The sequence below is a fragment of the Berghia stephanieae genome, chromosome 3, assembly GCF_034508935.2.
Source record: "Berghia stephanieae isolate SIO BIC M18660-M18661 chromosome 3, UCSD_Bste_1.3, whole genome shotgun sequence".
Classification (NCBI taxonomy): Eukaryota; Metazoa; Mollusca; class Gastropoda; order Nudibranchia; family Aeolidiidae; genus Berghia; species Berghia stephanieae.
Window position 1 is genome coordinate 23262908 of NC_088362.1, and position 27839 is coordinate 23290746.

Below are 27839 nucleotides of genomic sequence, written 5' to 3' on the forward strand. Positions count from 1 at the left end.
GGAAAAGGAGGAAAATGAGGGAGGGGGGAAAGAAGAAGAAGAAGAAGAAGAAGAAGAAGAAGAAGAAGAAGAAGAAGAAGAAGAAGAAGAACGGTAGCAGCAGCAGCAGCAGCAACAACAACAACATCATCATCAGCAAGGTCATCGTCAAAAACAGCAACAACAATAGCATCACGAGTTATAACAGCAACAGCAAGATCATCAACATCAACATCAACATCAATATCAGCAGCAATAATAATAACAACAACAACAACAGCACAGCTGTAGAACAGAGGAATACAAGATCACAAGCAGCAAAACAAGAAAATACAGCAAACTAGACAGATAACATTCGTATAATATATAAAGTTATAAGCGAGAACTGATCGTGTTATTTATGGATTTATTTATTTATTAATCTCTATAAAATTACATTTCTAAATATTTACTTAATGACATTCCAACAGACAACCTGTGTATGGATGTGTGTGTGTGTGTGTGTGTGTAGGGGGTGCGTGTGTATGTGTGGGGGAAGGGGGTGAAGGGGGTTGACAGTTGACAGTCTTTTCACCCCAAGTCTACACATAACTCGATTCCTATCAGGGATATAATACCAGCATTGTATTGATAACTAAAACCAGTTAACCGTACTCTGGAAAAACTCGTATTTTAAAATTTGGCCAGAAAAATTCGTCCTTCAAATATCGATCGATTTAAAGGACGTTCATATTGGCAATAACTCTCAAACCTGGGATTTCGCGAAGTCCAGGGTTTGAGAGTTTTTTACCAAGATGAGAGTCCTTTAAATCAATCGATATTTGAAGGACGAGTTTTCTGGCCAAATTTTTCAATATGAGTTTGTTTTTTTTTTATTCCCAGAGTATGGCAGTTAACTGGTTAACTCCCTCCTTACCAGCCATTTTCAGGATTTTCCCCAAAACATCACACCCAACAAACACAAAAATAGATTTTTTATGACTCAAACACAATAGCAGTAAAGATAGTGCGATAAATAATTTCTTTAGCAAAACATGCTCTACAACACACTCTTTAAATTTTATGATATACAAAAAAAATGAGAATAAGAAAACTGTTGGTTGTATCGTAATGAATGTGACGATTTTCCTACAGACGGTCTAGGTGGTAAGGAGAGGGTTAACCAGCCACATTCCCTCTCTACCGCTGCTGTTATCGCAGGCAGGATATTATGTGGACGGGGGTGCTTTGAAAAGAAGCGGACCTGTCGCCCAAATGTGATAGAGATATCTATAACGAGGAAAAATAAAAATTTATTGGAACTTTATAGGTGAAGAGTGTGTTGGGAATATTTTGTTCATGACGAATTCTTAATGAAGGAAATAAATACAGACTAAAAGGTAAGTATTTGCTATTTAATTTTAGACAAGAAGTAATGCGGTTACAGTGTTCTGAGACCCGCTAAATGTCATTGATTGCAAAACTCCATCATTACGTTGTGTCCGTGGGTAAGACATGCACAGTACAAGACCCAACTCGCCTCAAATGTGAATGGCTAGCTACCTGGTTGAAATAAATGGCCAATTTTTAGCGCAACGTCAACAAGGATAATATATCTCTATATAAGTGTTTTTATAAAATTTCTTAGAATTGAGAGCAAAGGAATGATGCTGGAAACAGTTCAAATCACTTTTCAAATCTTAAAAGTTGGGAGAGAGGCCGCCCATCCCCTTCGGTATTTTTATTCTCCAGATTCTATTGTTCAGCGCATAGAATCCTCCAACGGGAATATACGCTATATAAGCGCAATTTATTATTATTATTATTATTATTATTATTATTATTATTATTATTATTATTATTATTATTATTATTATTATTATTATTATTATTATTATTTTCATTAAACATACAGAATTCGCCCATAATGTCCAAGTTGCTAAATGCTTCAATAATATTGTCAAAAACTTGATAAATAGTCAAGTAAATGCATAACGCGGGGCTGAAGCCCAGGTAACCGATTCAGACTACAGTACAGTACAGTGTCTTATCAATGATAACGAGTTACTCCACCAATATAATAATATAAAGGAACTTTGTCATCTATGGGAGAGGTTTGATTTCACCCGACGTGCACTTATTTTACAGGTCTGATAACCCAATTCCTAATGGGCTCATTGCTATAATGGCAATTTTTAAAATGACCCAAAATATTGTCCATTACAATAATGTTAAACTAGGCCCATAAGAGAAATTTCTAAATGTCAGACCTGCATATATGTACACGTCGATTTAACCCTAACATAACATGATTATCTTTAAAATTGTTAAGTCTGCAGACAAATAAGGGGACGAATAATTGTTTGAAAGAAATTAGGTAATCATTAGATTTTTATTTGAATTAATTCTTTCCCTCTACAATTCAACAACCTGCGGGACGCACCCGCAGAAATAAGCTACCACAAGACATTAATACGAACGGTTAAATTATACCTCAGCGTTATCCAACGTCTCGGTTTCTATATTATGTGTCCTGCATAAACTAGTGCGGGTTAACTTTGCGAAGTCCCAGGTTTGGAAGTTTTTGCCATGATGAGTGTCATTTAAAACGATCGATATTTGAAGGACGAGTTTTCTGGCCAAATTATTAAATACGAGCTTTTCTAAAGGAAAGCAGTTAACTGGTTAAAAAACTCCTGTCTTTATTGAACAATCTATGGTGAGACTCTTTATATGCGACCCCTCGTCTCAAAACGGTATTATGTCGGAATGACTAAGATGCTGAAAATTGAATTTATTTCCAGAAATATCCGACTTGCAATGAGTTTGTATGTTTTATTGAAAAGAATGAATGTCGTTTCTTAGAATGCTAAATAGCAATAATTCAAATTTTTTGAAAGTTTCGCATTAATTTGGCTTTTTTTGTATCTGGTTCATCCCGACATAATACCGTTTTGGGACGATGGGTCACATATTTTGATATAAATGAATTATGTCTGAGGTTGGTATTGAAATCGAAAAAAACAAAACAAAAAAACTTAGCGTGTATTTTGTCAAAAGCAGTTTTATTCACATTCAGTTTAATACTTTCCTGTTTTTAGCCTCGGGCAACCTAGTGTTATTTAAGCACATGTATTATGTAACACACCCTTTTCGTGCTTACTTATGTTGCATTTTTTCCCTATAATCTTATCTCATATTACTACCACGAAAAGGTGTCTACGTCACCTTTTCTTCCATTATCTCTACCTCCTGTTTGACAGGTCTGGCTTTAATATATTATTATTTATGACTTGTGTATAGCGTGAAATGTAGTTTACATAGGAATGTAAATGGCATAACTTTCATGGAAATTGAAGCAGGGGGTAGAAATCTCTAAAACGAAATATAACAAATTCTGTTATTGAGAACTATTTTATGTGTGAACTTGAAACTAACCACGGAAAACAAATTGAATCTATTACTGGGTCAACGCAGTCAACGATTATCTATGTATTTCGGAATGAGCCAGTAATTGAAAAAAAAACCCCAAGAAATTGAGCTTTTATATAGCGCATTTTCCCTCTAAACGTGCTCAAAGCGTTTTACAAATGGTCCCTGACCAACAGCAACATGTAACACGTTGAACGAGGCCTGACACCTGTTAGGCCATACATATTACAATTCGTTTTTTATTTTTCCGACAACGCTGTTAACGGTCAGTTGGTCATTTGAGTGAAAGAGCCTTTTTCCAAGGATTCAACTATGTCCCGAGCGAGCCTCGAACCCAGGACCTTCCGATCCGAAAGCAAGTGTCTTACCACAAGACGCCCCACGTACTAAATGTACGTATACCATTAAATTAGGGAGGGGGGAGGCGGGGCGGGGGTATTTTTCTTCTTCTTTCTGTTTTGTCAAGCACTGTTTAATACAGACTTTAGATCTTTATCGTAAATCACCAGGAAGAAAATAAATTTATAAAGCGAATAGGATTTAAAAAGTCGTGATTATGCAAACAATAAATTGGAATATTTAGTTTGTCAGCTTTCATAGCTCCTTAATCAAACCAATTCCATAAACCCTCAACGCTTTGGTTGACTTTCCAATAGTAATTGCTTTCTATCCTTTGGATAGGACGCTAGTATATCGCAAAGTACTTTCCGCCAAATCTAGCAGACTCAGCTACCAGATCCACTGCTAGGTAAAAAAAGGGGAGGGGTGAGGAGTCAGGAAAAAAAATTCGACTGCACCCGTGATTGATCTTGGTCCCCTTGCGTGTGAAGCGAGTGCTCGACCAACTGAGCTACCGGGACCCCATAAAGCGAATGGAACATGATTTAAAAAGTCGCCCATGATTAGGCAATCAATAAATTCGAGTATTTAATTTGCCAGCTTTCATAGCTCCTTAATCAAACAACAACCGAAGAACTGATTTCAACAACATAAGGAAACATCCAACTGCCTCAGCATCTTAACACAGATGCTGACATTCTAAAGCTATTGCACTAGACAGAGATTTTTGGAGGCAGATGACTAACTGGATAATAGTAACAGACTGACAAACTAAAAAAAAAAATTGAGCTTTATATAGCGCAATATCCACTAAATGTGCTCAAAGCGCTTTACAAGGGGTCCCTGGTCAACAGCAACGTTTAACATGTAGGACTTGACATGACGCCTGTTAGGCAATATTACAATTTTTCGGACAAAGACAACGCTGTTAACGGCCAGGTACTCATTTTACACCTGAGTACGGTGAGATAATGCGAGTATAGAGCCTTTTCCAAGCACTCAACTATGCGCCGAGCGCGAGGCTCGAACACAGGACCTTCCGATCCGAAAGCGAGTCTCATACAACTAGACCACATAGCCGCACTCGAAGTGACGCACACATTCACGGCAAGCGTCCATAGAGACTGCGCAGCTATTGTTATTATTATAATCAAACCAATCAAACTATAATGGCACAATCAATGCTTTAACCCTCTCTTCACCATCTACATTCGTTACGATGCACCCAACAACTCTCTCATCTAATACTTTTTTTCTCATAAAGTTTATTTGAAGAAAATTTGTTTATTATAGACATAAAAACTTGACACTGTGTTGTAGAGCTCATTTTGCTGAACACTATTATGCATAGAATGTACTTGTTAATCTTCTGTTTGAGTAAGAATACATTATTTTTGTTTTATATATATATATATATATATATATAATATATATATATATATATATATATATATCCATTCATCATTCCATTAATCTATCTATCTATCTATCTATCTATCTATCTATCTATCTATCTATCTATCTATCTATCTATCTATCTATTCTTTCTATCTATCCTCGTATTTATCAATCTAACTGTCTATTTTGCTAGCTATTTACATAGCACACTCTCTGTGTTCTTTTTTACTTTCGCGTTTCCTATTAAATTCGTCCTCAAGCCTTTTGATGCATCGACGAATTGAATGTCTTAACACAGACATGCATGAATGAATTCCAAGAAATGATCACGGATGCAATTATATGAAAATATCAATATCGAAATACCAGTGGATTCGCTTGGTTTCACTCCTACTCTAAAAACACGATAACAACGAAAAGAAATATACACGGTATATAACATATATTTTTTAGAACTTGCGGATTTATACAACGCAATATCCACTAAATGTCCATAATGTCCACAATGTTAGATATAGAAAAAAAAAAGCACAGCAGAGTGCTGGATCCACTGGATTCATTGTATAATCTGATTGAGATAATAATTCAATATGAACCAATCAATCCCCCTACTGACTGATGATTTGGATACAATAACAAAGAACACAGTGACATTTATATAGCGCAATATCCACTAAACATGCTCAAAGCGCTTTACATGGGGTCCCTGGCCAACAGCAACACTTAACATGTAGGACTTGACATGACGAGGCTCGGTCCGAAAGCGAGTGTCATACCACTAGACCACATAGCCGCACTATGAAGCCTCTTAATCTCATATCTGGACACTGAATTTTTAAAAAATTACGTCCAAAAACAAGACCACGACCACCAAATGAAAGCGAATCATTGGAAGTGTAAAGCCACTTTTCCAGAGGACTGAATACATACCTTGTGAAATTGATCTTCTGGTTTCAGCGTGATGGTATCTACTTTCTGGTCTAAATATATGCTGGCTGTCAATACAGATCATCAACCATCGCTCTTTTACGTCCAGTAATCTTAAGAATATGCCTATACATCCGGCTGCTGAATAGTTATGCAACCTTTATATAACCTATTCATTATTAGTATTCCGAAGGACTGGTTACATACACACTCCCATGGATTTACAAACCAAAAAAGTAGGTGTGACGTCACGATTTTCGAAGCCATTCGGGAACCGGATTGGATCTCCATTCCGTCACAGATCAGGGCGGGCCGTTCAAGGCGCCTGCGTATATCGGCTCGGCAGCCGGGATGGTCTAGTGACGGTCATCCGGAATAACTCCTTTGCCCCTCATAATATGCCTCAAGCACCCCCACCGACGTCAAGGCGGTGATCCATCACAAAAAGAGAGGCAATGGGGAAAACCCTCTCAAGCGCATCGAGCCGAAACAAGTCCCGCAACCTTTGTACGTAGCTTCCCTGACTTCGGACAGAGCCACACTGATATGTGGACAGAGCTGCAAATACGAGATGGAATTCAATCCCTCAAAGGGGCGAGGACATCGACTCCTCGAAACTGGGGGGAGAAGTTGCCAGGCTTTTCCACCAGCAAGAGGGAGACATTGGGTGGCAGCCGATCAGCTGTCTCACAGCACGTTCACACATCAATGTGGACTTGTCATCTGTCCAACATGTACCCATTGTGGTTAAGGGTCCGAAAACCGCAGAGCATCTAGGTGAACGGTGCGTTGTGACGTAGCTTCCCGGCGCGTTCGCGAACGTACACGATTGCGGTGATGAGTTTGCGTCCTGGATAGATCATCATAACGAAGTTGTGTGAGAACCATAAGAAGCTGCTTTCGTACTTAAAGAAACAAACTAAAAGATTCCATTGGTTGAAACTATTGAACTAGTTGAACTCACTCAGTTCTTTGACATTGTTTTTAAAGCGGAAACTGAATGATTTATTCTCACTAAATTGTTTATTGGTACGATTCATCTGGCGGGTAGATCTGGCGAGTATTTTACCTAAACTCATGATATCTAAGTTAACAAAGGCTACGATCATGGTTCCGAGCATAATGAAGTTTTCTCACGCATGATACCATACCGTGTCGCTCCCCAAACATTTTACCTTCCACACGGTTTGCATATAAGAGATGAAAAGATAATCGATGTATTGCCCTATAATTTTTTTTGAAACAGAATACCTTTGTTAAAATGTCCCACTTGATTATGCAGATGTGTGCTCCTGAAGTGTGTCACCAGCCTTCGGACTGGTAGGTGCGTGGGTTCGAGTCTCGCTTTGAACTGCACAAAGTTGAGTCTTTGAGAAATATTCTTTACTCACATTCTTTCACTGTACTCAAGTGTAAATGAGTCGTGGGGTTGATTGGTTATTTTTTCCTCTGACCCGCTTACCCACCCAACAGTAGGAGATTACTTAGGTTTTGTCAGATCTGACGGAAAACTCATTGAGATCGACAAGCGTCCTATCCAGAGGGTAGCAAGCTTTTGGTTCAGTTCGTCCAACAGAGCATTAACCGGAATGCACTTTAGTTTACTGAGTTGTATTGAAATGTTTCAATTCCCTAAATCTATTGTGGCAGAATTTAAGCACCAGTGTTTTTTAACAAAACGATTCAGATTGGTTTTATATGTAAAAAATAAAGAGCTTTTATAAAGAGCAATATCCAATAGCGTGCTCAAAGCGCTTTACAAGGGGTCCCTGACCAACAGCAACACGTAACATGTAGGACGGGGCATGACATGACGCCTGTTAGGCTATATTGCAATTTTTTTGGACAGAGACAACGCTGTTAACGGCCAGGTACTCATTTTACGACAAATGGATGATGCCAAGTCTGCAAAGATAGATCATCATCAAGCCCTACTGCAACCTCCTCGTGTTGTCGAACGGTAACAGGTCAAGCTGGCCAACTGCGGAGGGCGACAAGAATAGGCAATGGCAAACCATTCTTGTAACTTTGCCGAGTTAACTGCATGAATAAGTCCAAAAAGTTAAACGGTGACAGCGTAAAGGGGAGCATGTTTTCACGGAAGACTGCTGCCTCGCTCGGTTGGGAGCGTGATGTTCGTCAGGTCACACCGAACCGTCAGCCAGTTACTAGGCGAAATAAATTTAACAAATGTGACAAAACCAAAATTGGGACATGGAATGTCAGGACCTGTGCCCAAAAAGGAAAACTAAACAACATTCTAAAAGAAATGAAACGGCTCCAAATAAATATTCTTGGCCTGGCAGAGATGAGATGGAAAGAGCAGGGAACCATGTCAAAACAAGAAAACAACACGACATATAAGATCATATGGAGTGGTGGAACCTCTTTCCAAAAAGGAGTAGGGATGATCTTAGACCAAAAATCAACCAAATTTTACAAAGGGCACGTAGCAATCTCAGACAGAGTTTTGCTGGTTAAGCTAAGAGGACCTGTAGTTGACACCAATATTATTCAAGTTTATGCACCAACAGAAGAGGCGACAGATGCAGATATGACAGAGTTTTACCATTCACTAGACAAAGCAAAACGAATGTGTAAATCACAAGAAGTCCTTATGGTAATGGGGGACCTAAATGCTAAGATTGGCAGAGGCAGAGATGGTGACATAATCGGACCACATGGACTCGGAGACAGAAATGAACGAGGAAACATCTGGGCAGATTGGTGTAGAACAAATAAATTAATGATTTCAAACACCTGGTTTCAACAACACCCAAGAAGAACCTGGACATGGCAATCACCAGGGGACAGAGCAAGGAACCAGATAGACTTTATAGCAGTATCATCAAGATTCAGAAATGGCATATTAAATTGCAAAACCTACCCAGGCGCCGATGTAGACAGTGACCATGTCCCAGTTGTTTGTACAGTAAGGATAAAGTTTAAAGCTATTCAGAGAACAGCTGGTAGAATAAAGAGGGATTACAGGTTATGCAAAGACAATGGCATACAAACAAAAATGAGAGAAGAATTTGAAAATGCACTCATGATACAAAGCCAAAGTGAACCTGATAACGAAAAATGTGAAAAACAATTTGATATATTCCAAAAGTGTGTCAAAGCAACTGCAGAAAAGCATTTACCAATAGCTCAAATAAACAGCAAAAAGGAATGGATGACAAATGAAATTCTAAACCTATTTGAAGAAAGACGAAAATGCAACAGAGGGTCTGCAGAATACCAAACTTTGAACAACCACATTAAATCCAAATGCATCGAGGCACACGAGAACTATCTAGACTGGAAATGCTGCGAAATCGAAAGAGAATACAAACCCAACCCCCAACAAGCTCACCAAAGAATAAAAGAACTATCAGGGAAAAGGAAAAGCAAAGCAGCAGGAAGTTGTATCCAAAACAAACAAGGGGAACTGCTATTTGAAGAACAACATATAGAAAGCCGATGGGTAGAATACATAGGCGAACTGTACAATGATCCAAATAGAAATGAACCACCACTGAAATTCAAAGAACCATTAAGCGGACCAAACATCACCAAAAGTGAAATTGAACATGCCATGGAACGAATGAGGGATGGTAAAGCAACAGGCCCTGATGAAATATCTGTAGAGGTATTAAAAAGCCTAGGAGATCTAGCAATTGATGAACTTCACATATTATTCAACAATATACAATACTGGGAAAATTCCAGAAGATCTCTGTAACTCTATTTTCATAGCAATACCAAAGAAAGCAGGTGCAGTCAGATGCTAAAATTTTAGAACTATAAGTTTAATAAGCCACATCAACAAAATACTGTTGCGTATAATTATCAACAGGCTAAGGAATAAGATTAACACCGAAATCGCAGAAGAACAATATGGATTCCAACCTGACAGAGGGACAAGGAACGCAATATACCTCCTCCGTGTTTTAAGTGAAAGAGCTATACAGGTTCAGACCCCACTATACCTCTGTTTTGTCGACTACAAAAAAGCTTTTGATAGAGTACGCCACGAAGAAATACTAAAACAACTGCACTCCATTGGCGCTGATGAGAAAGACCTCAGACTCATGCAAACATTATACTACACCCAGCAGGCATCTATCAAAATCGGAAACTCTACAGGAAATTCCATTCCTATTAAGAAAGGAGTCCGTCAAGGGTGTGTTGCCTCACCAGATCTGTTTAATCTATACCAAGAAACAATCATGAGGGGCATAAGTAATATGGAGGGAATAAAAGTAGGAGGTCACAACATAAATAATATAAGATACGCAGACGATACGGTACTCATTGCAACATCAGAAATCCAACTTCAAAAGATTGTTGACAAAGTGGTAGTAGATAGTGAAGCCAAGGGAATGGAAGTGAATATCACCAAAACGGAATGCATGGTAATACAGAAAAACCCCGAAAACAACAACACCTGCAATATAACGATTCACGACGAGCAACTTACCAACGTAGAAAGTTTTAAATACCTAGGTTCAATAGTGACAACAGATGGAAGATGTAACCGAGACATACGAGCAAGAATAACTCAAGCCAAACAGGCCTTCATGGACCTGGGAAACATTTTGAAAAACAAACAGATGTCGTTCGGGATTAGATTCCGAGTCTTGAAGTGCTACGTGTGGCCAATCTTGTTATACGGATGCGAAAGCTGGACTACAAATGCAGAAACACAAAAGAACATTGAAGCTTTTGAAATGTGGTGCTTGAGAAGGATGCAGAGAATATCGTATACTGCACACAAAACGAACGAAGAAGTGCTAAAACAAACATACCAACAAAGGAAACTAATGCCCTTAATAGTGGATCGACAACTATCCTTTTTCGGACACATAGTAAGGAAAGATAAGAATGAATACCTGGCAAGTTGTGGAAAAATACCTGGTAAACGCGCCCGGGGGAGACAAAGAAAAACACTCAAAGACCAACTGAAGGGCTTCACCAACCTAACAATCCAAGAGCTGTTTGAAAAAGCAAGAGACAGGGAGGAATGGAGAGAGATAATTCATGCAGTATCCGAAGCCTGGACCAGGCATGGAACCTAGAAGAAGAAGAAGACTCATTTTACACTTGAGTACGGTGAGAGAATGTGAGTAAAGAGCGTTTTCCAAGGACTCAACAATGCACCAAGCGAGGCTCGAACCCAGGACCTTCCGATCCTAAAGCGAGTGTTATACCACTAGACCACATAGCCGCATATGCAGATGTAACAGATAAGAGAGAGAGAGAGAGAGAGAGAGAGAGAGAGAGAGAGAGAGAGAGAGAGAGAGAGAGAGAGAGAGATGAAAAGTTGCCGAGTCTGGAATTTTGCTATTTCTTCAATGGATTAAAGTAAGCAATAGGCGTATACAGAAACACTCGCAATAACGTTATAATAGTAATAGTTAATTATAATAGTAAATAATTTGGGAAGCTGTTCGCCTAATTAATAGTGACAGTGACAGATTGTGAACACCAGTGTTTAAAAAACATGATTCAGATGTTTTTGTGGATGTAACAGAAAAGAGAGAAAGCGAGGAGGGGTGGGAGGATGAAGAGAGAGAGAGAGAGAGAGAGAGAGAGAGAGAGAGAGAGAGAGAGAGAGAGAGAGAGAGAGAGAGAGAGAGATGAAAAGTAGCCAAGCCTAGCGTTTTACTATGGGGAGGGGGTAGCGAGGCTCAGCGGTACGGTCTTTGCTTCGTTACCAAAAGGTACCGAGTTCGACTAGCCGCCTCGTTGTGTGTGGCCTTGAGCAAGTCACCTCGCCCTAGCTCACGTTACGGCACTGCATTGCGGCTAACGCCTGTGTTATTCCAGTCTTCTCTTGGAATAGACCCTAAAGACAAATTTCCCCTTGGGGATGAATAAAACGAACTTTCATTATTTTTATTTATTTTATTTTTCTCTATTGGATTGATGAAATCAATGGGCGTATCTAAATCACTCTTTATAATAATTGATTCACTTGGATATCATTTTGGGAAGCTATTCCAGAATACAGGAATGTTCATTTTGAGGCTGGTCACGCCCAAAAAAACCTTAGAGGGAATTCCCAAATTTATTGTAACAGATTGTAAGCGCCAGTGCTGAAGAAAAAGAAAACGAAAACAAAAACAAAAAAAATCTAGATATTATACGTTTTCTATATTATTATGCTACTGATTCAGATGTATTTGTTATCGCATTTGTGGTTGAAACAGATGTGTGTGTGTGTGTGTGTGTGTGTGTGTGAGAGAGAGAGAGAGAGAGAGAGAGAGGGGGGAGGGAGGGGAGGGGAATAAGGAGCATGCAGAGAGACCGCGAGCGGGTAAGAGAGACATTTTAACTTTATGTTCTTGAAAGACCAATGGCCCGTATAAATATAAACAACACTTTTTCTATACGCTGCTGATTCAGATAAATATGTATGCATAGATGTGAATAAAATAGGTAAGAGATTGAAAGAAACACACACACACACACACACACACACACACACATATATATATATATATATATATATATATATATATATATATATATATATATAGAGAGAGAGAGAGAGAGAGAGAGAGAACGAGAGAGAGAGAGAGAGAGAGAGAGAGAGAGAGAAAGAGAGAGATCTTAGATAGATAGATAGATAGATAGATAGATAGATAGATAGATAGATAGATAGATAGATAGATAGATAGATAGATAGATAGATAGATAGATAGACGAGGTTATGGCAGGGTAGGGGAAAGATTGACAGACTCGAAAAGAGAGAAATAGAGAATATTTCAGACAGACGTGGGAGAGCGACAGATGTTACGCGAGATAGAGTGAGGGACATAAGTGGGAAAACAGAAACAGATAGATAGATAGACAGATAGATAGGTAGGTAGATAGATAAATAGATAGATAGATAGATAGATAGATAGGTAGATAGATAGATAGATAGATAGATAGATAGATAGATAGATAGATAGATAGATAGATAGATAGATAGACAAAGATAGATAGATAGATAAAGGGAGAGAGATCCCGGCTGATGTCGAGTTTGTTTGTTTTTCTCACCTTCCTGTCCGCTTAGCAGTGATCGAGTAGCTGGTTTTGTTAAATCTGGCGGGAAGTACTTTGCGATAAATTAACGTCCTATACAAAGAGTAACAAGCAATTGCTATTGTCCGTTTCACGCTATGGAAATCGGGATAAACTCCTGCACCTAATGGCTCTGAGATATGCTCATATAACACGGTCGCTCAAATTTACGTCATTTTTGCTTTTAAAAAATTAAAGCTTTGAGCGCTTTGAGCTTGTTGATATACTGTACGGGGTAAGGTGCTATATAAAACCCATCTAATTATTATTATTATTATTATTATTATTATTATTATTATTATTATTATTAGTAGTAGTAGTAGTAGTAGTAGTAGTAGTAGTAGTAGTAGTAGTAGTAGTAGTAGTAGTAGTAGTAGTAGTAGTAGTAGTTTTAGTATTATTATAACTTAATTACTTTAGCAACTCGTTTAACCCAACCACTGAACTGTTAAAACATTTTGACGTGCTGTGATAATTGCATATTCATACTGTATAGCCATGAATATATTATTATAAGTTTACCCCTGTAAACGAACGACGCAATACATTTTTACTGTATATTGGATTCGATAGTTTAACCAGTTAATTGATGTACGTACTCTGAAAAGACACGCATTAAAATTTTTGGCCACAAAATTCGTCCTTCAAATATCGATCGATTTAAATGACCTTCATCTTGGCAAAAAAAAAATTCAAACCTGGGACTTCGCGAGCTTTTTGGGTTGTTTTTTTTTTATTTCTTTGGACGAGTTTCAGTTTTCTGGCTAATTTTTAAAAATCGAAGTGGCTATTTTTTAACAGTCCCGTAAAGATGATTCTCGGGGCTATTTTTTTTTTTTTTACAGTCATTATCTCGTCCAACCTTTGCGTTTAGGTCACCAAGCATTATAGGTACATTATCATATGCTTTTGGAGTCCTTGAACTGTTTGATTTAGCTTATCATAAAAGTTTTATTTCTCGTCCTCACTCTTGTCCTCATGTGGGGCAAAAAACAAAACAATTACTGTCAATTAAACTTAACATTTTGAGTTGAATCTTGCCTTGAGCAATCGTTCTCCCATTGGCTTCCATTCTAGTAGAGTCTTTCTTGCTTTAAAAAAAATAAATAAAAGACGAGTGACGCCGTTTAAATGTAAAACGTAGCCCTGAGAACCATCTTCAATGGACTGTGCGTAGCCATCGTTATCTTATAGCCTGACACTAGAATCCTCTAGGACTTATAGTTTGACGTCATTTTTTTTTTTAGTTTTGTGCAGCTACTAGATAGTAAGTTGTCGTTAGTAGTTTTCTTTTGTGGCCAAAGACTTGTCTTTAGCATAACATAACATATGGTATAGGGCAAAATAGGATAAAATCCCTTGAATGCCCTTGATATTAATAGTAATGCCATAAATCTCTTGATTAAAGATTACATAATGATACACGTAGTAAAGATAGTATTCCAACTTAAATGTACTCATGTAAATGTAGTGCACAAACATATATCTTTAACCGTGACATGCAAAGCACACACACACACACACACACACAAACACACACACACACACACACGCATATAGAAGATAACCATAATAATATAACAATGCATAATATAATATGCAAGACTGAAAGCCCTGTCATTTTTTGGTTAGTGTCGGGCGAAGATAACCATAATAATATAACAACGCATAATATATATCTACATACAAGACTGAAAGCCCTGACATTTTTTGGTCAGTGTCGGGCTATAAGTTAACGATGGGTAAGGACTGTAACAATACCACTGTTTTTCATACATGTTTTTCTAGAGTCCAGCAGTTAACTAGCTAAGCATAGCTTCTAATCATATTTGATTTAAAACAAACGCCTTCATTGGCGAGAGCTCATTGGCGAGAGCGATTTTACTTTCTAAAACTTTGATTTAAAATAACGTTAATTTTCTTATTCGTTTCATTTTAACTTTTAATTCAGGTATCCAATGAAAAACTAAAAATTCACATAGTCACCTTTTATCAGCTCGATCATCGAGACGTAATAATAATAATAATAATAATAATAATAATAATAATAATAATAATAATAATAATAATAATAATAATGATGATGAAATGATATGATGATGAATAATATAATAATAATAATAATAATAATAATAATAATAATAATAATAATAATAATAATAATAGATCCTTATTGTCCATAAATATGGCAATTTGTCATTTAGTTGTTGTTATAGCGTTAAACGATAACTGTAACATTGAACAGATATTTCACTCCTACTTATTTTCTCTCTCTCTCTCTCTCTCTCTCTCTCTCTCTCTCTCTCTCTCTCTCTCTCTCTCTCTCTCTCTCTCTCTTCCTCTCTTTCTTTCACACGTTCGATATACACAACATAAACATACCGTTTGGAGGCGGTGGGTCAGATATGTAAGACAAACTTTAAAGCTTTAACGATATAACTAACCGACGGTATTAACCAGTATATTTTTGACCAATCAAAACATGGAATTTGTGACACACCCTCACACGTGTTCGGACAAACATAATTGGTTGTTTATAACGAGTAACGTGAATGAAATTAACCTCTCTCTGATAATTGTTATTGTTTTTATACCGCGAAATGGGTGACTAATTATCACACGATTTTCTCGAACAGATTATGAACGTTTAAATTCACACATAGTTTTCTATGTTGATTCTATTGATCAATCAGTAGAACAGTGCTTTTTTTACTTAAACACATACCATCAATAGTAAAACCTATGTAGTTTGCTGTGTCTACCAATCAATGCCAGTGTTTACATTATGACGACTGTCCGAGAGGCGTGGTTATCTACCGGTTTATTGTGTTGAGGTGGACATGATGCTCAAAATTTGATTTTAAGCTCAGATTTTAATGATATTTGATTTAAAACAAATGACTTCGTTGAAGAGAAACGAGATTTATTCCAGAATCGATGGATGAAGTAATAGCAAATGCTTGCAGCCCTTTGGATAGCTGCCTATCCCAAGTACTCTCGGCCAGATCTAACAGACCCAGCTACTCATAACCACTGGGTGGACAAAGGACGATGTGCACTTATTTGCAGGTCTGATAACCCAATTCACTATGTGCTCATTGTCATAAAGGAAATCTCCACACACACAAAATGACGCAAAATATCGTCCATTACAACAATGTTAAAACTAGGCCCATAATTAGTTTTGGATGTCAGGCCCACATATATGTACACGTTGGTCAAAGACGATGTGTCAAGCTGGGTCGCGTATTCAGTAACTATGGCAGCTGTGGCCATTTTCACCAAGAGAGTGTCAAAATGTTTCAATATAGTCAAATTATCATTTAAATGTATCTAAAATGACCAATTTTTGTTTAATGAAAATGCCTTACCAGTCAGAATTGATTCCTCTCTGTTGAGATCCAATAGATAAATACTATATCCCAAGGCTTACATTATTCCACATACACACATACACATATAATGTAAAATAAATATTTTAAGCTGTCACACATTCAATGTGCTGTAAATGTAATTACGACGGAATTTATTCAAACTGTCGAACATTACTTTTCTGCTGACTGTGGTGAGTGACTTCGTGAGCGGTCGTACAATAGCTCTGTCGGATTCTTTAGAAAATACGTTTTAAAAAGTTTGGCCATAAAACTCGTCCTCGACGTGTACATATGTGACCCATCGTCCCAAAACGGTATTATGTTGGGATGAACCAGAAACTAAAAATCCGAATTAAAGCTAAACTGGTCAAAAATTTGAATTATTGCTATTTAGCATAATAAGATACGATATTCATTCTCTTCAATAAAACATACAAACTCATTGCAAGTCTGATATTTCTGAAAATAAATTCAATTTTCAGCGTCTTAGTCATTCCGATATAATACCGTTTTGAGACGAGGGGTCACATATTTGCAGTCCTGATGACCTTACGCATTTATGGGCTGGATTTGACTATGCTGTAAAGGACAATATTTTTGCGTTGGTTTGAGAATATGTCCAATACAGCAATGGCCTCATATATAATGATTTGGGTTATCGGACCTGCAAAACAAGAACACGTCGAGACGAAAAGTACCTTTTTGGTACGAAGCTAAGACCTTTCTGCTGAGCCATTCTTCTTACTGATAGGTTATCTGTTCATCATTGGTTGGATATAGATAGTATGCGCTTGGCTAAGAAGCTCACAACATTGCCACCCGGAAGTATAACGGACCAGCACGGAAAACTATGTGTAACCTTGAACGTTTATAGGTGGTTAATACCGTTTAGTGATAATTACTCATAAACGCGGATGGCAAAAAACAATATTCAAAGGCCAGAGTGACGTCATCTTGGTTCTAGTACCTGATGAACATTATTATCGACATAATATCCGTGATATCTAATTTTTTGTATTTTTGATTACGTTATATTATGTCAATCATTTTTAGTTTCTTCGTCTTTTCTTACATTCTACAGGAACACATACACAGACCACAAAAATGGGAAACTGCCTTGAGCCTTCGCAGGCAGAAATTCATAGGGCTCGAGAAGCTAAAATGCGGAAGATGGCGGCACACGAAGCATCTTTAGGTAGGTAAATCAAACAAATGAGCTTTTATATAGCGCAATACCCCCACTAAACATGCTCAAAGCGCTTTACAAAGCGTCCTAGCCAACAGCAACACTTAACATTTAGAACGAGACATGACGCCTGTTAGGCGATATTACAATTGTTTTGGGAACAGAGACAACGCTGTTAACGACCAGGTACTCATTTTACACCTGAGTATGGTGAGATAATGTGAGTAAAGAATCTTTTCCAAGAACTCAACTATGCTCCTAGAGAGGCTCGAACCCAGGACCTTCCGATCCGAAAGCAAGTGTCATACCACAAGACCACATAGCCGCATGCTTAATTACTAATGTTGTTTGTAATGTATGGCAACGTCCATCTCGTTTTGGTTTTGTATGAAGATCCATTGAGATCCAAAAATTAAAAAAAAAAAAATGCTAAAGCATCATGCCTGTTCACCCTTTGGAAATGCTTCTTACACAACAAGATTTTCATTTTTGTGATTCAGGGCAACGTCCATCTCGTTTTGGTATGAAGATGAGATCCAAAAATAAAAAAAATCTGCTAAAGCATCATCCCAATACACCTTTTGAAAATGCTTCTTTTACGCTTCTTTCTTCATGAGTTTCCCCTAGTTAGCAAATAATTACTGGGTTTTATTATAAATATTTCAATAGTGCCTCAAAAGACTGCGAGTGTCTTTTATGTTATTTGTGTTTGGTAATAGGAGTGATAGGTGTACTTTGAGTGGTTCCTGTAGCGTTACAGTAAGATACAGTAATATTGTTGCTCACCTTTGGATATTGGATTCAGTAGTCTGATGTCACGCCGCCCACAACGGCGGCCATCTTGGTTCTAAACAAAGAAAATCATTACTTTTTATTCTTCATGCTGGCTAGAACTTTTCATATGCCTTGTGATCAGAATGTGTAAAAGTCAAAACATGATCAAATTTATGTGGGTTTTTTTTTCTCCTCTGGATACGCTTTTGTGCTCGCCGGAGTAATATTTCATACGGGCGTCCGCCATTGTTCCGATAGTTTAGAGCCAGTGTTACTAAGTTACCATGCGTCATGAGGAAGGAAGTGACGTTACAACTGTTGAAGAGTATTACGCTGGTCTATCAAACAGTGCTTTCCACCAGATGAAATCAAATTGATCATTTCCCAAATCTCTCGTCTTAAGACAAAGGGTCGCATGTCAAAAAACAAAATTTATAAGAGAGACACCAAAAGAAAAAATCGTTTGCTCTTGTCTCTTTAATTCTATCTAGTCGTAAGTCTTATTTTTGTAATAAGACATTTATTTATTGACTTAGAGTGGCGAAATCCAGAAAGAAAAATGTGCTTTCGGATAAAGAATATAGCAATCTCAATTACTCAAAATATGACCAAAATACCGCTTGGTGAGCAAGGCAGACCTGCCTAGTACTGCGAAAATTTCGTAGAAATACGAATGTTCGCCTCCAACTAGAGAACGGCATTCGCCACTTTCACTAAATACATCTTGTTGAAAAGGAAAGTTCAATTCTTAGAAACTATATTGAAGACTTTACAGCATTTTTTGATCTTACTGAAGGTAATTTATTTAATTCCAAAGCTATTTAAAGTGACTTTATCTTTTTTTTTTCCCTTGGAAACTACGAATTTTTGAAATTTCAAGTTGGCAGCTCTGGCAAACAATCCAGAGAAAAATCAACTCTAAACAGATTCGGCCCAGGTTTGTTTGCACTTGAGTGAAGTGCAATACCAACTACGCTACCGGACACCTAGAAGATTTAAATCTAGGGAATAAAATTGTGGCTGAAGTCTATGTGGTCTCGTGGTATGACACTCACTTTCGGATTCGAGCCTCGCTCGGCACATAGTTGAGTCATTGGAAAAGGTTCTTTACTCACATTCTCTCACCGTACTCAGGTGTCAAATGAGTACCTGGCCGTTAATAGCGTTGTCTCTGTCCAAAAATATAATATCTATATGTTGCGTGTTGCTGTTGGTCAGTGACCTCTTGTAAAGCGCTTTGGGACGTTTAGTGAATATTGCCCTATACAAAAGCTCAATTTTTTCTAAAGTTGACAGGTATTTATAATCATTTTTCTTCTTGTTTTTTGTTTCACCTCAACAGCTGCCGCAAAGGGCGTGCCCCCTCCTATGCCGTACCCATATCCCTATATGCCCCCGCCACAACCACAACCCCAAGCCTACGCAATCGTGGATCCGCAAACAGGACAAGGATTTATCGTACAGGATATGTTCCAAAATATGCCACCTTACATGGACGAGAGCTTCATGTACTACCAGTACCCGACCCACATCAAACGCAAGCACAGAAAAAGCAGCCGACGCCATGATGATAATAATTCTGATGGGAATGACGAAGCTGGGGATGTTTATAATGATATTGATGACGAGGTCGATGGTAAGGCAGATAAAAAGAGTCGCAGCAAGCGGGGTAGCATTGCAGCGGACGGTGAACATCATAGAAGATCATCTAGGAGATATTCCATTCACGATGGACTTCAATCTAAAGGTAAGCGTTTCTTCTATCGCAGACTTACAAGTCACATTCTTATTCATTTAGGTCAGAGACATTTATTTCAAATTTCGACCGATTAAAATGACCCAAAACTTTGCAAGAAGTATTAAATCTGAGACTATATTAAGCGAATGCTTTTCCTACATTGGGAGTCCCGATTGCTCAGTTGAAGAGCACTCGCTTCACACGTAAAGAGACCTAGATCGATCCCGGATGAAGTCGAGAATTTTAAAAATTCTGTTGATTTTTGTATTTTCTGTTTTGGATTGTTTCACTTTTAGATTCCATGTTTCTAAAGTACCTAGTTGATATTATTGGCGTGTATTTTCGGATGATGTTCTGATTCAAATATTAGGTCCATATCATCTGCGTATATCAATTCACGAGTGATCTTCTTTATTGGTGGTAATTTTGGTCTTAGATCTTTCATGGCCAAATTCGAGGTATATCGTGAATAGAATTGGACTCAAGTTGTCTTGAAAAAAAAAATTAAATAGGTTGTGAGAAAATACCACATAATGTGAAAATACAAATTTGATATTGTCATAAGTTTAAAATATCTATCTAGATGTTTATTTGAAATTTATTGATAAACACTCCGACTCATTTTGCAATCGTTCACTTGCCTTCCTTTTCATTATTGTTGATATGGCCTTGACGTTTTGCAATCTCAATTAAAATTCATATCCCAAACTTTCAGACATCGGTCTCGTGTACTTTAATAACCAGTTTAAAAGTACTCAAATAAATAAAATCTAATTGTTGACCTAGAGACCTGGTGGGTAATGAACATAAACTTTCACATGCTAAACATATGATGAAAGATAATTTAGGTGGGGATATTGAATGGAACTTGTCATAACAATAGATATTGACTTTCGTTACTCCGTAGAATCTTTAAGACTAAATGGATTGCTCTAAAAATTTAAAGAGATGAAAAAGAGGTGGAGGTGGTGGTCGAAGAAGAAGAGGAGGAGGAGGAGACGGAGGAGAAAGAGGAGGGGGAGGAGAAGGGAGGAGAAGGGATGAGAAAGAAGAAGATAAAGGAGAAGAAGAAGAAGAAGAAGAAGAAGAAGAAGAAGAAGAAGAAGAAGAAGAAGATGACGATGATGATGATTATGATGATGAGGTGGAGGAGGAGGAGGAGAAGTAGTAGGAGGAGAAGGATGGTATTGATAGTGTGGAAGAGGAGGAGAAAGAGACGAAGGTAGAGGAGGAGGAGGAGGAGGAGGAGGAGAAGTAGCAGTTGGAGAAAGATGGTAATGATAATGTGGAAGAGGAGAAGAAGGAGACGAAGAAAGGAGGAGGATGAGGAAGAGGAGGAGGAGTAGGAGGAGGATGAGGAGGAGAAAAATGAAGAAAATGAGAAAAAAATGAAGGAGAAAGCGAACTCGGGCAAGAAAATACTTCTGCATGAAAACCTTTCCCACTAATTTTTTAGTTGGTTGAACGATTTTTTTTGTTACTCTGTTGTATTGGTCAATACGATAAGAATTCCTTATCATCAGCAATATAATCAAAAATAAACTTGCCTGCCAAAACTGGCTGCATTGTCTTATATTATTATCTTTATAATATTCCTATCTGCGTTGTAAATCTCAACCTCAGGACCTATGGCTAGTAATTATATACGCCCACTTGTGTTCCATTTCTTACGTATCTTTATTTCAGTGCAAATCTCTATTTTTTTTCCTCTCTACTCCTACGATATTCGTCACCAAGTATTCCAAAACAGTTTTATCCCGGAGAAATAATATAGATGGAATGAAGTTGACGTCACTCAACTACTTGTTATTGTTTTAAGACCGCCAGAAGGGTGAGATTAGTTTTCATTAAACATATCAATTGATTTGAAATGTGTTAAGTTACACATAGTTCTCTGTGTTGGTACGTTTGTGCTTATCATACAGACGTGCAAAAACTTCGTGCAGATAGAAAAAGATAGAAGATAGTATTGTGTATATATCCTACCACAGGTGCAAAGCGATAAAGAAAGAAAAGTGCATGATTGCATTACACCGTGTTTGCAAAAATAAATATCTATCTAGATCTAACTCGTTCTTTTGTTACCGACCACAAAAGTTTCTAACGGATACGCAAACTCTTGATTACCGAAAAAGAAAATCAAATTTTGAAAACAACACTTTTCGGTTCCTTGCCTCGAAAATTCATTTTACGGATAGAGAGTTTTTCACATTCTATTATGAAATCTCAGCAAGAATATTTGACGAGATAGTAGCACATGATTTTTAAAATATAAACAACGTCCCCGCGCCTCCCCTTTTGGCCTCAGCTCTTTATCCTTTGCTCTGAGTTTCATTTGGCAGAAATATTTTTTTTCGATAGACGAGTCTTTTCCAGACGGTAGCAAGTAGTTATTTTCTGCCTTAATGAGAAACAAGTGGCCATTATAGTGGATTGCCGTAATCACAAGATCCAGTGAGTTACCAAGCCAGGCCCATACTGCTCTTAACACGTTGTCCCCAATCTATCCTACTTTTGACTTTTTGGTGTGTGTGTGTGTGTCCCTTTTTCAACGCCTCGTGTACGAACTCAAAATGTTAATGCCCTTAATCGAGACGATTGAGAGACCTAATAAAATCAACCTTCCCCAACCTACTCTGTACGTGAAAATAAAGTGAATACCCAGCTACTAGAATTCGATAGACTAGTCTTGTCCAGACGGGAGGAAGTAGTTATTTTCTGTGTATGCCTTTATGAGAGATAAGTGGCCACAATGGTGGATCCCCTTAATCACAAAACCCAGTGAGTTACCAAGCCAGGCCCATATTGCTCTTAACACTTTGTCCCCAATTTTTCATACTTTTGAATTCTCTTTGGAGTGTGTCCCATTTTCAACGCCTCTGGTACGAACTCAAAATGTTAATGCACGTACGCATATAATCTATACGCGAAAATAAAGTGAATATCCATCTGCTAGATGTACTGAGCTGTCAAAAGCAATATGGAAAAATTGATTAAAACATTAAAAAAAGAATAAAAATACTGAGCGAGCACGGAACGTTTCTGGCTATCCGGATTTAATGTGAAGTACTACCATTTTAATTGTTCTTGTTATTGGCTGGGTTTGAGTTCGAACAGTTTGGTACATAGCGTTTTATTTATTTTTTTTCTTTTTGTTGTGGATATATTTTTATCGATTTAAGCAAACATCGAGAGCGGTAAGCTTAGATGAATAGCTTTTTAAAGTAACGTCCTCTTGGGTTAGCATTTATTGAAGAAGTAGACAACGGTGGAGGCTGCCTGAAGCCTGGAATCGTGAAAATACTAACGAAAGAGTGATAATGGAGAGGCTTCGGGTGTGAACAATACAGACAATGGACGTTTCGGGTACAAACTCCATTCATTTTATTTGTTTTCAACGTTTATTTGTTTATTGTTATGCTGACGAAGGGTTTGTACCGGAAACCCCCCATTGTCTGTATTGTTCCCATCCGAAGCCTCCTCACTATCACTCTTTCGTTAGTATTTAATGGAACCACCCCACCTTCTCCTATCTTCCTTGCATCCAGATTCGATTCAAATGCGGGATGTTCTTGAATGAATAGAAATCCTTTCATCAAAGTTACTCCCTCTTTTGTTTCAACAGCTCAACAACCTAATGGAGATGTTGGAATGGGATTATTCTCAAACTCCGGTAAAATGGAGCTAGACCCAGAAACAGATCCTGTCATCATTGATTTCCTTGACCCAATCCCGCCTACAACTCAGACAACAAACGCCGATGTTTATGCAGTTCCCCTTCGTCGTTCCGAGTATGAACAACCCAACAGCATTCCTGAGCCAAATAATTTTGCCGAGGAGTCACCAGTTATCGGGAATTCGGTGAAAAGTGAACAGAGCGAGGAAATACAGATATCCCACTTGCCATTTCGAGGAAATCGGCACTCGACTTCTACTCCGTCTGAACAGGAAATAACAGTTTTCCCACCAAAGGTAAGTAATATAATAAATAAAACAGAAGTCCTTCAGGGTCATTTGGGCCCATAGAGTAGGAGTTTATCCCGGTTTCTATAACGTGAAACAGACAATACCAATTGCTTGCTACCCTTTTGATAGAACGCTAGTCTATCGAAAAGTACTTTCCACCTGATCTAACAGACCCAGCTACCCAATCACTGTTGGGTGGACAAGGATATTAGTTTTAAAAACTTCAACTTCACCCGGGATCGAACTCCGTCCCGTTGTATGTGAAGCAAGTGCTCTCCCAACTGAGCTATTGTCCGTTTCAAGTTAGAGAAACCGAGATAAACCCCAGTCTTATTGGCCTAATGGCTCTGAAGGACTATTAACCCAATTTTCATTTTTGTGATAATTCTAACTTTAAATTGAGTTTGGGTTTTTTGTTTTTTATTTTATTTTATTTTATTTTATTTTCTATTGAGGGGGGGGGGGTGTTTCTTTTCTTTCTTTTTTTTTTTTTTTTGTTTTTGTTTTTGTTGTTCTTCGTTTGTTTTGTTTTGTTTTTTTTTTGTTTTTTTTTCACTCCAACATAATATCAGTTCTATTATGTGATTGTTTTTTTTTTTTAATGGGAACGGAACTAGAAATTGATGGAAATTCGAGACGATTGAGAGGCCTAATAAAATCAAGTACCGAACAATCTTCAACCAGTATTGGTTTATTGTATGTGTGAGATATTGCATGTGTTTTATTAATGTCGGACTCGTCTACTCCAACTTCACCAACCTTTCTGGGCACCTGATCCTGGGGCCTGGGCATCCTGTCTGACGAACACCGGGAAAGGTTTTTACAAGAATGTTATTCGCCTTATCGGAACAAAGAATGGCAATTCTTCAACTTACAAGGAAGGCCGGAATTAATACCGGTCTTCTTCAGCGTTCAACGAACAATAACAGTAATTGCTTGTTATCCTCTGGACATGGTACTAGTCTATCGATGTCGCATCTTACAGAACCAGATCATATTCAACCTGATGGGCGGACATAGGGATTAAGAAAAGAATCGCGACTCATCCAGGGATCGAAACCAGTCCCCTCCCAAGTGAGTCGAATGTTCTCTCTCAAAAATGATATAGCACACGCGACTGAAAAAGCTGTTACATCTACCTACACTCAAATGAATGACAATATTTTAAAGTGTCTGGAGCATAAAACTCACTGCCATTATGCCCGCTAGCATGTAGGGCAGCAACGAAGGACCCCCATCTTTCTCTCTCCGTGGCTATCATCTTCAGGGAGCCCCGTGTCCACCCCCACTTTCTCATCAATCTCTTCCTCTAGTTTGCCCTGGACCTTCCCCTTCTTCTTTTTCCTGCTGGTATCAAGTGCAGGGCAGTTTTGCTGATGTTTCCCCCCTCCTTCCTCATAACATGTCATATCTATCTCCACTTCTTCTTATGATATTATTACTGTATTTCAAGCGTTATATTTATATAGATAGTATGCGCTTGGCTAAGTAGCTCACAACATGGCTATCCGGAAGTATACCGAACCAACACACAAAACTATGAACGCTTATAGTCTGGTTAATACAGTTTAGTGAGAATCACTCGTAAACGCAGATGGCAAAAGGCAATAATAAAGACATGAGTTACGTCAACTTCATACTATCTATATGATGGCAATATTTATCCATTGAACTGCTTTGATTAAAAATTAACGTCGTTTATTCTTGCTTCAGGAGTTCCATGATAAAACCAAAAAGGCTGACGTCCCGGCGATTTTGAAGAAAACACTAAGTCAAGGCGTGTTCAACGCCCTTCCCACAGATCCTATGGATGTGGTCATCACCTACTCTGTCCTGGGAGAATACGAACTAGGCATCGTCAGGAGATTAACACGTAAGTCCCTCCTTTTTTCAATACAGTTAGAGCCATCAGGCCCATGAAACAAAAGTTGAAATTTTCACGTGGCTAATTGGTCTTGTGGTATGACACTCACCTTCGGATCGAAAGGTCCTGGGTTCGAGCCCAGCTCTGAGCGGCGCATAGTTGAGTCCTTGGAAAAGGATCTTTTCTCACATTCTCTAACTGTACTCAGGCGTAAAATGAGTACTTGGCCGTTAACAGCGTTGTCTTTGTCGGGGAAAAATGAAATATCGTCTAACAGGCCTTATGACTCGTCCTATATGTTTCTTGTTGCTGTCGCCCCTTGTATAAAGCGATTCGAGCTCGTTTCGTTGATATTGCTCTCTATATAAAAGCTCAAGTTATTTTTTTCTTCTAAGCTTATTAAAAAGGATATTGGTGGTAATGTTAGAATACCCCCATTGAAATCATTCTTAAATTGAAGAGAATCAATATAATCTATTGTTACTTATCTCTTCTTTAGGTCAATTGGAATTGGTTGGTTTATCTGTGTGGGCCGAGAGGTTGGGGGATAGCTCGAAGGTCCGTAGATCGGACAAAACGGCCAAAGCTATTCTTGGAGCAAAGGTATGTGCAATTGTGTTTATCAATTAACCAGTAGATTTTTTACCAGTCAAAACATGGAATTTGTGACACACATTCACACGTGTTCGGACAAACATGGTTGTTTATAAACAATAAGGTGAATTAATTCGACCTTTCTCTGGTTATTGTTATTGTTTTCATACCGCCAAATGGGTGACTAGTTATCACATGATTTTCTCGATCATATTATAAACGTTTAAGTTTACATATAGATTTCTGTTTGGTTCTATTGATCAAGCGGTAGAATAGTCGGTATTTAACTTAGATGCATACCATCGATAGCAAAACCGGTATAGTTTGTTATGTTAACCAATCAATGTCATTGTTTACATTATAACGACTGCCCGAGAGGCGTGGTTATCTAAGTGTCTATTGAGCGCGGGGTCGGCGGTATGGTCTTTGCTTCGTACCCGAAAGGTACCGATTTCGACTACCTGTCACGCTGTGTGGCCTTGAGCAAGTCACCTAGCCTTGGCTCACGTTGCGGCGCTGCACTGCGGCTGACGCCTGGGTTATTCCAATCTTCCCCTGGAATAGATCCTACAGAAAAATTTTCCCTTTGGGATAATTAAAGGGTTTGTTTTTTTAAATCAATTATGAATAATATCGGGTGAACTTTGTAGATAATTATAATTTTTTTTGTGTGTGCATTTTTTTTTTCACTTAAAAGACAAATCACTCATTTTTAGAAGTCTTATAAAACATTTCACGTGAATATTTGTACTACTCGTAAATGTGTATATAATAACTCTTCTAGTTATTTAGAATTACCTATTTGTATCGTATTCGGCCATTTCAAAAACAGAATTGGAAACCATCGCTCTTACTCTTACACCATTACGGTTTTGTTTTTTTTTAGAATGAAATATATTTCATCACATATCCAGGTGCTCATCGTCTTGTTGAGTGAAGGATCGTGCGAGCAAAGATTCATCCGAGATCATGTCGCCATAGCAACAATGACAAACCTCTCCATTATTCCTGTTGCTTCAGAACCTCCAAAAGAAGTCAAGAAGGCCATGCCCAAAGAACTGTATGTATATAAAGATTTCTTCCCTTTCCAAAACCTTATTAAATCTTTCCTATGAAAAAAAGGGGGAAGCGGTAGCGTCTTGCAGCATCTCAAATTCTAAAATATCTACCCCCCCCCCCCCTATCCCTATCCCCTCGTTTTTCCCACTTAATTTTAATCTAATGACTACAGCC

The 27839-nt window shown here is 38.0% G+C and overlaps 1 protein-coding gene across 1 annotated transcript in view; it reads left to right on the forward strand.

The window, feature by feature from the left end:
* Positions 1 to 1050: 1050 nt before the first annotated feature.
* LOC144967374 (uncharacterized) overlaps positions 1051 to 27839 on the forward strand; it is a 35877-nt gene continuing 9088 nt past the window's right edge. Inside the window, exons 1-7 of the mRNA XM_078904494.1 lie at positions 1051 to 1358; positions 17566 to 17679; positions 19787 to 20191; positions 23808 to 24154; positions 25862 to 26021; positions 26512 to 26615; positions 27521 to 27666. Coding sequence (XP_078760620.1) covers positions 17589 to 17679; positions 19787 to 20191; positions 23808 to 24154; positions 25862 to 26021; positions 26512 to 26615; positions 27521 to 27666 — 1253 coding nt within the window. The 5' untranslated portion in view covers positions 1051 to 1358; positions 17566 to 17588. The remainder of the gene's footprint in view (positions 1359 to 17565; positions 17680 to 19786; positions 20192 to 23807; positions 24155 to 25861; positions 26022 to 26511; positions 26616 to 27520; positions 27667 to 27839) is intronic.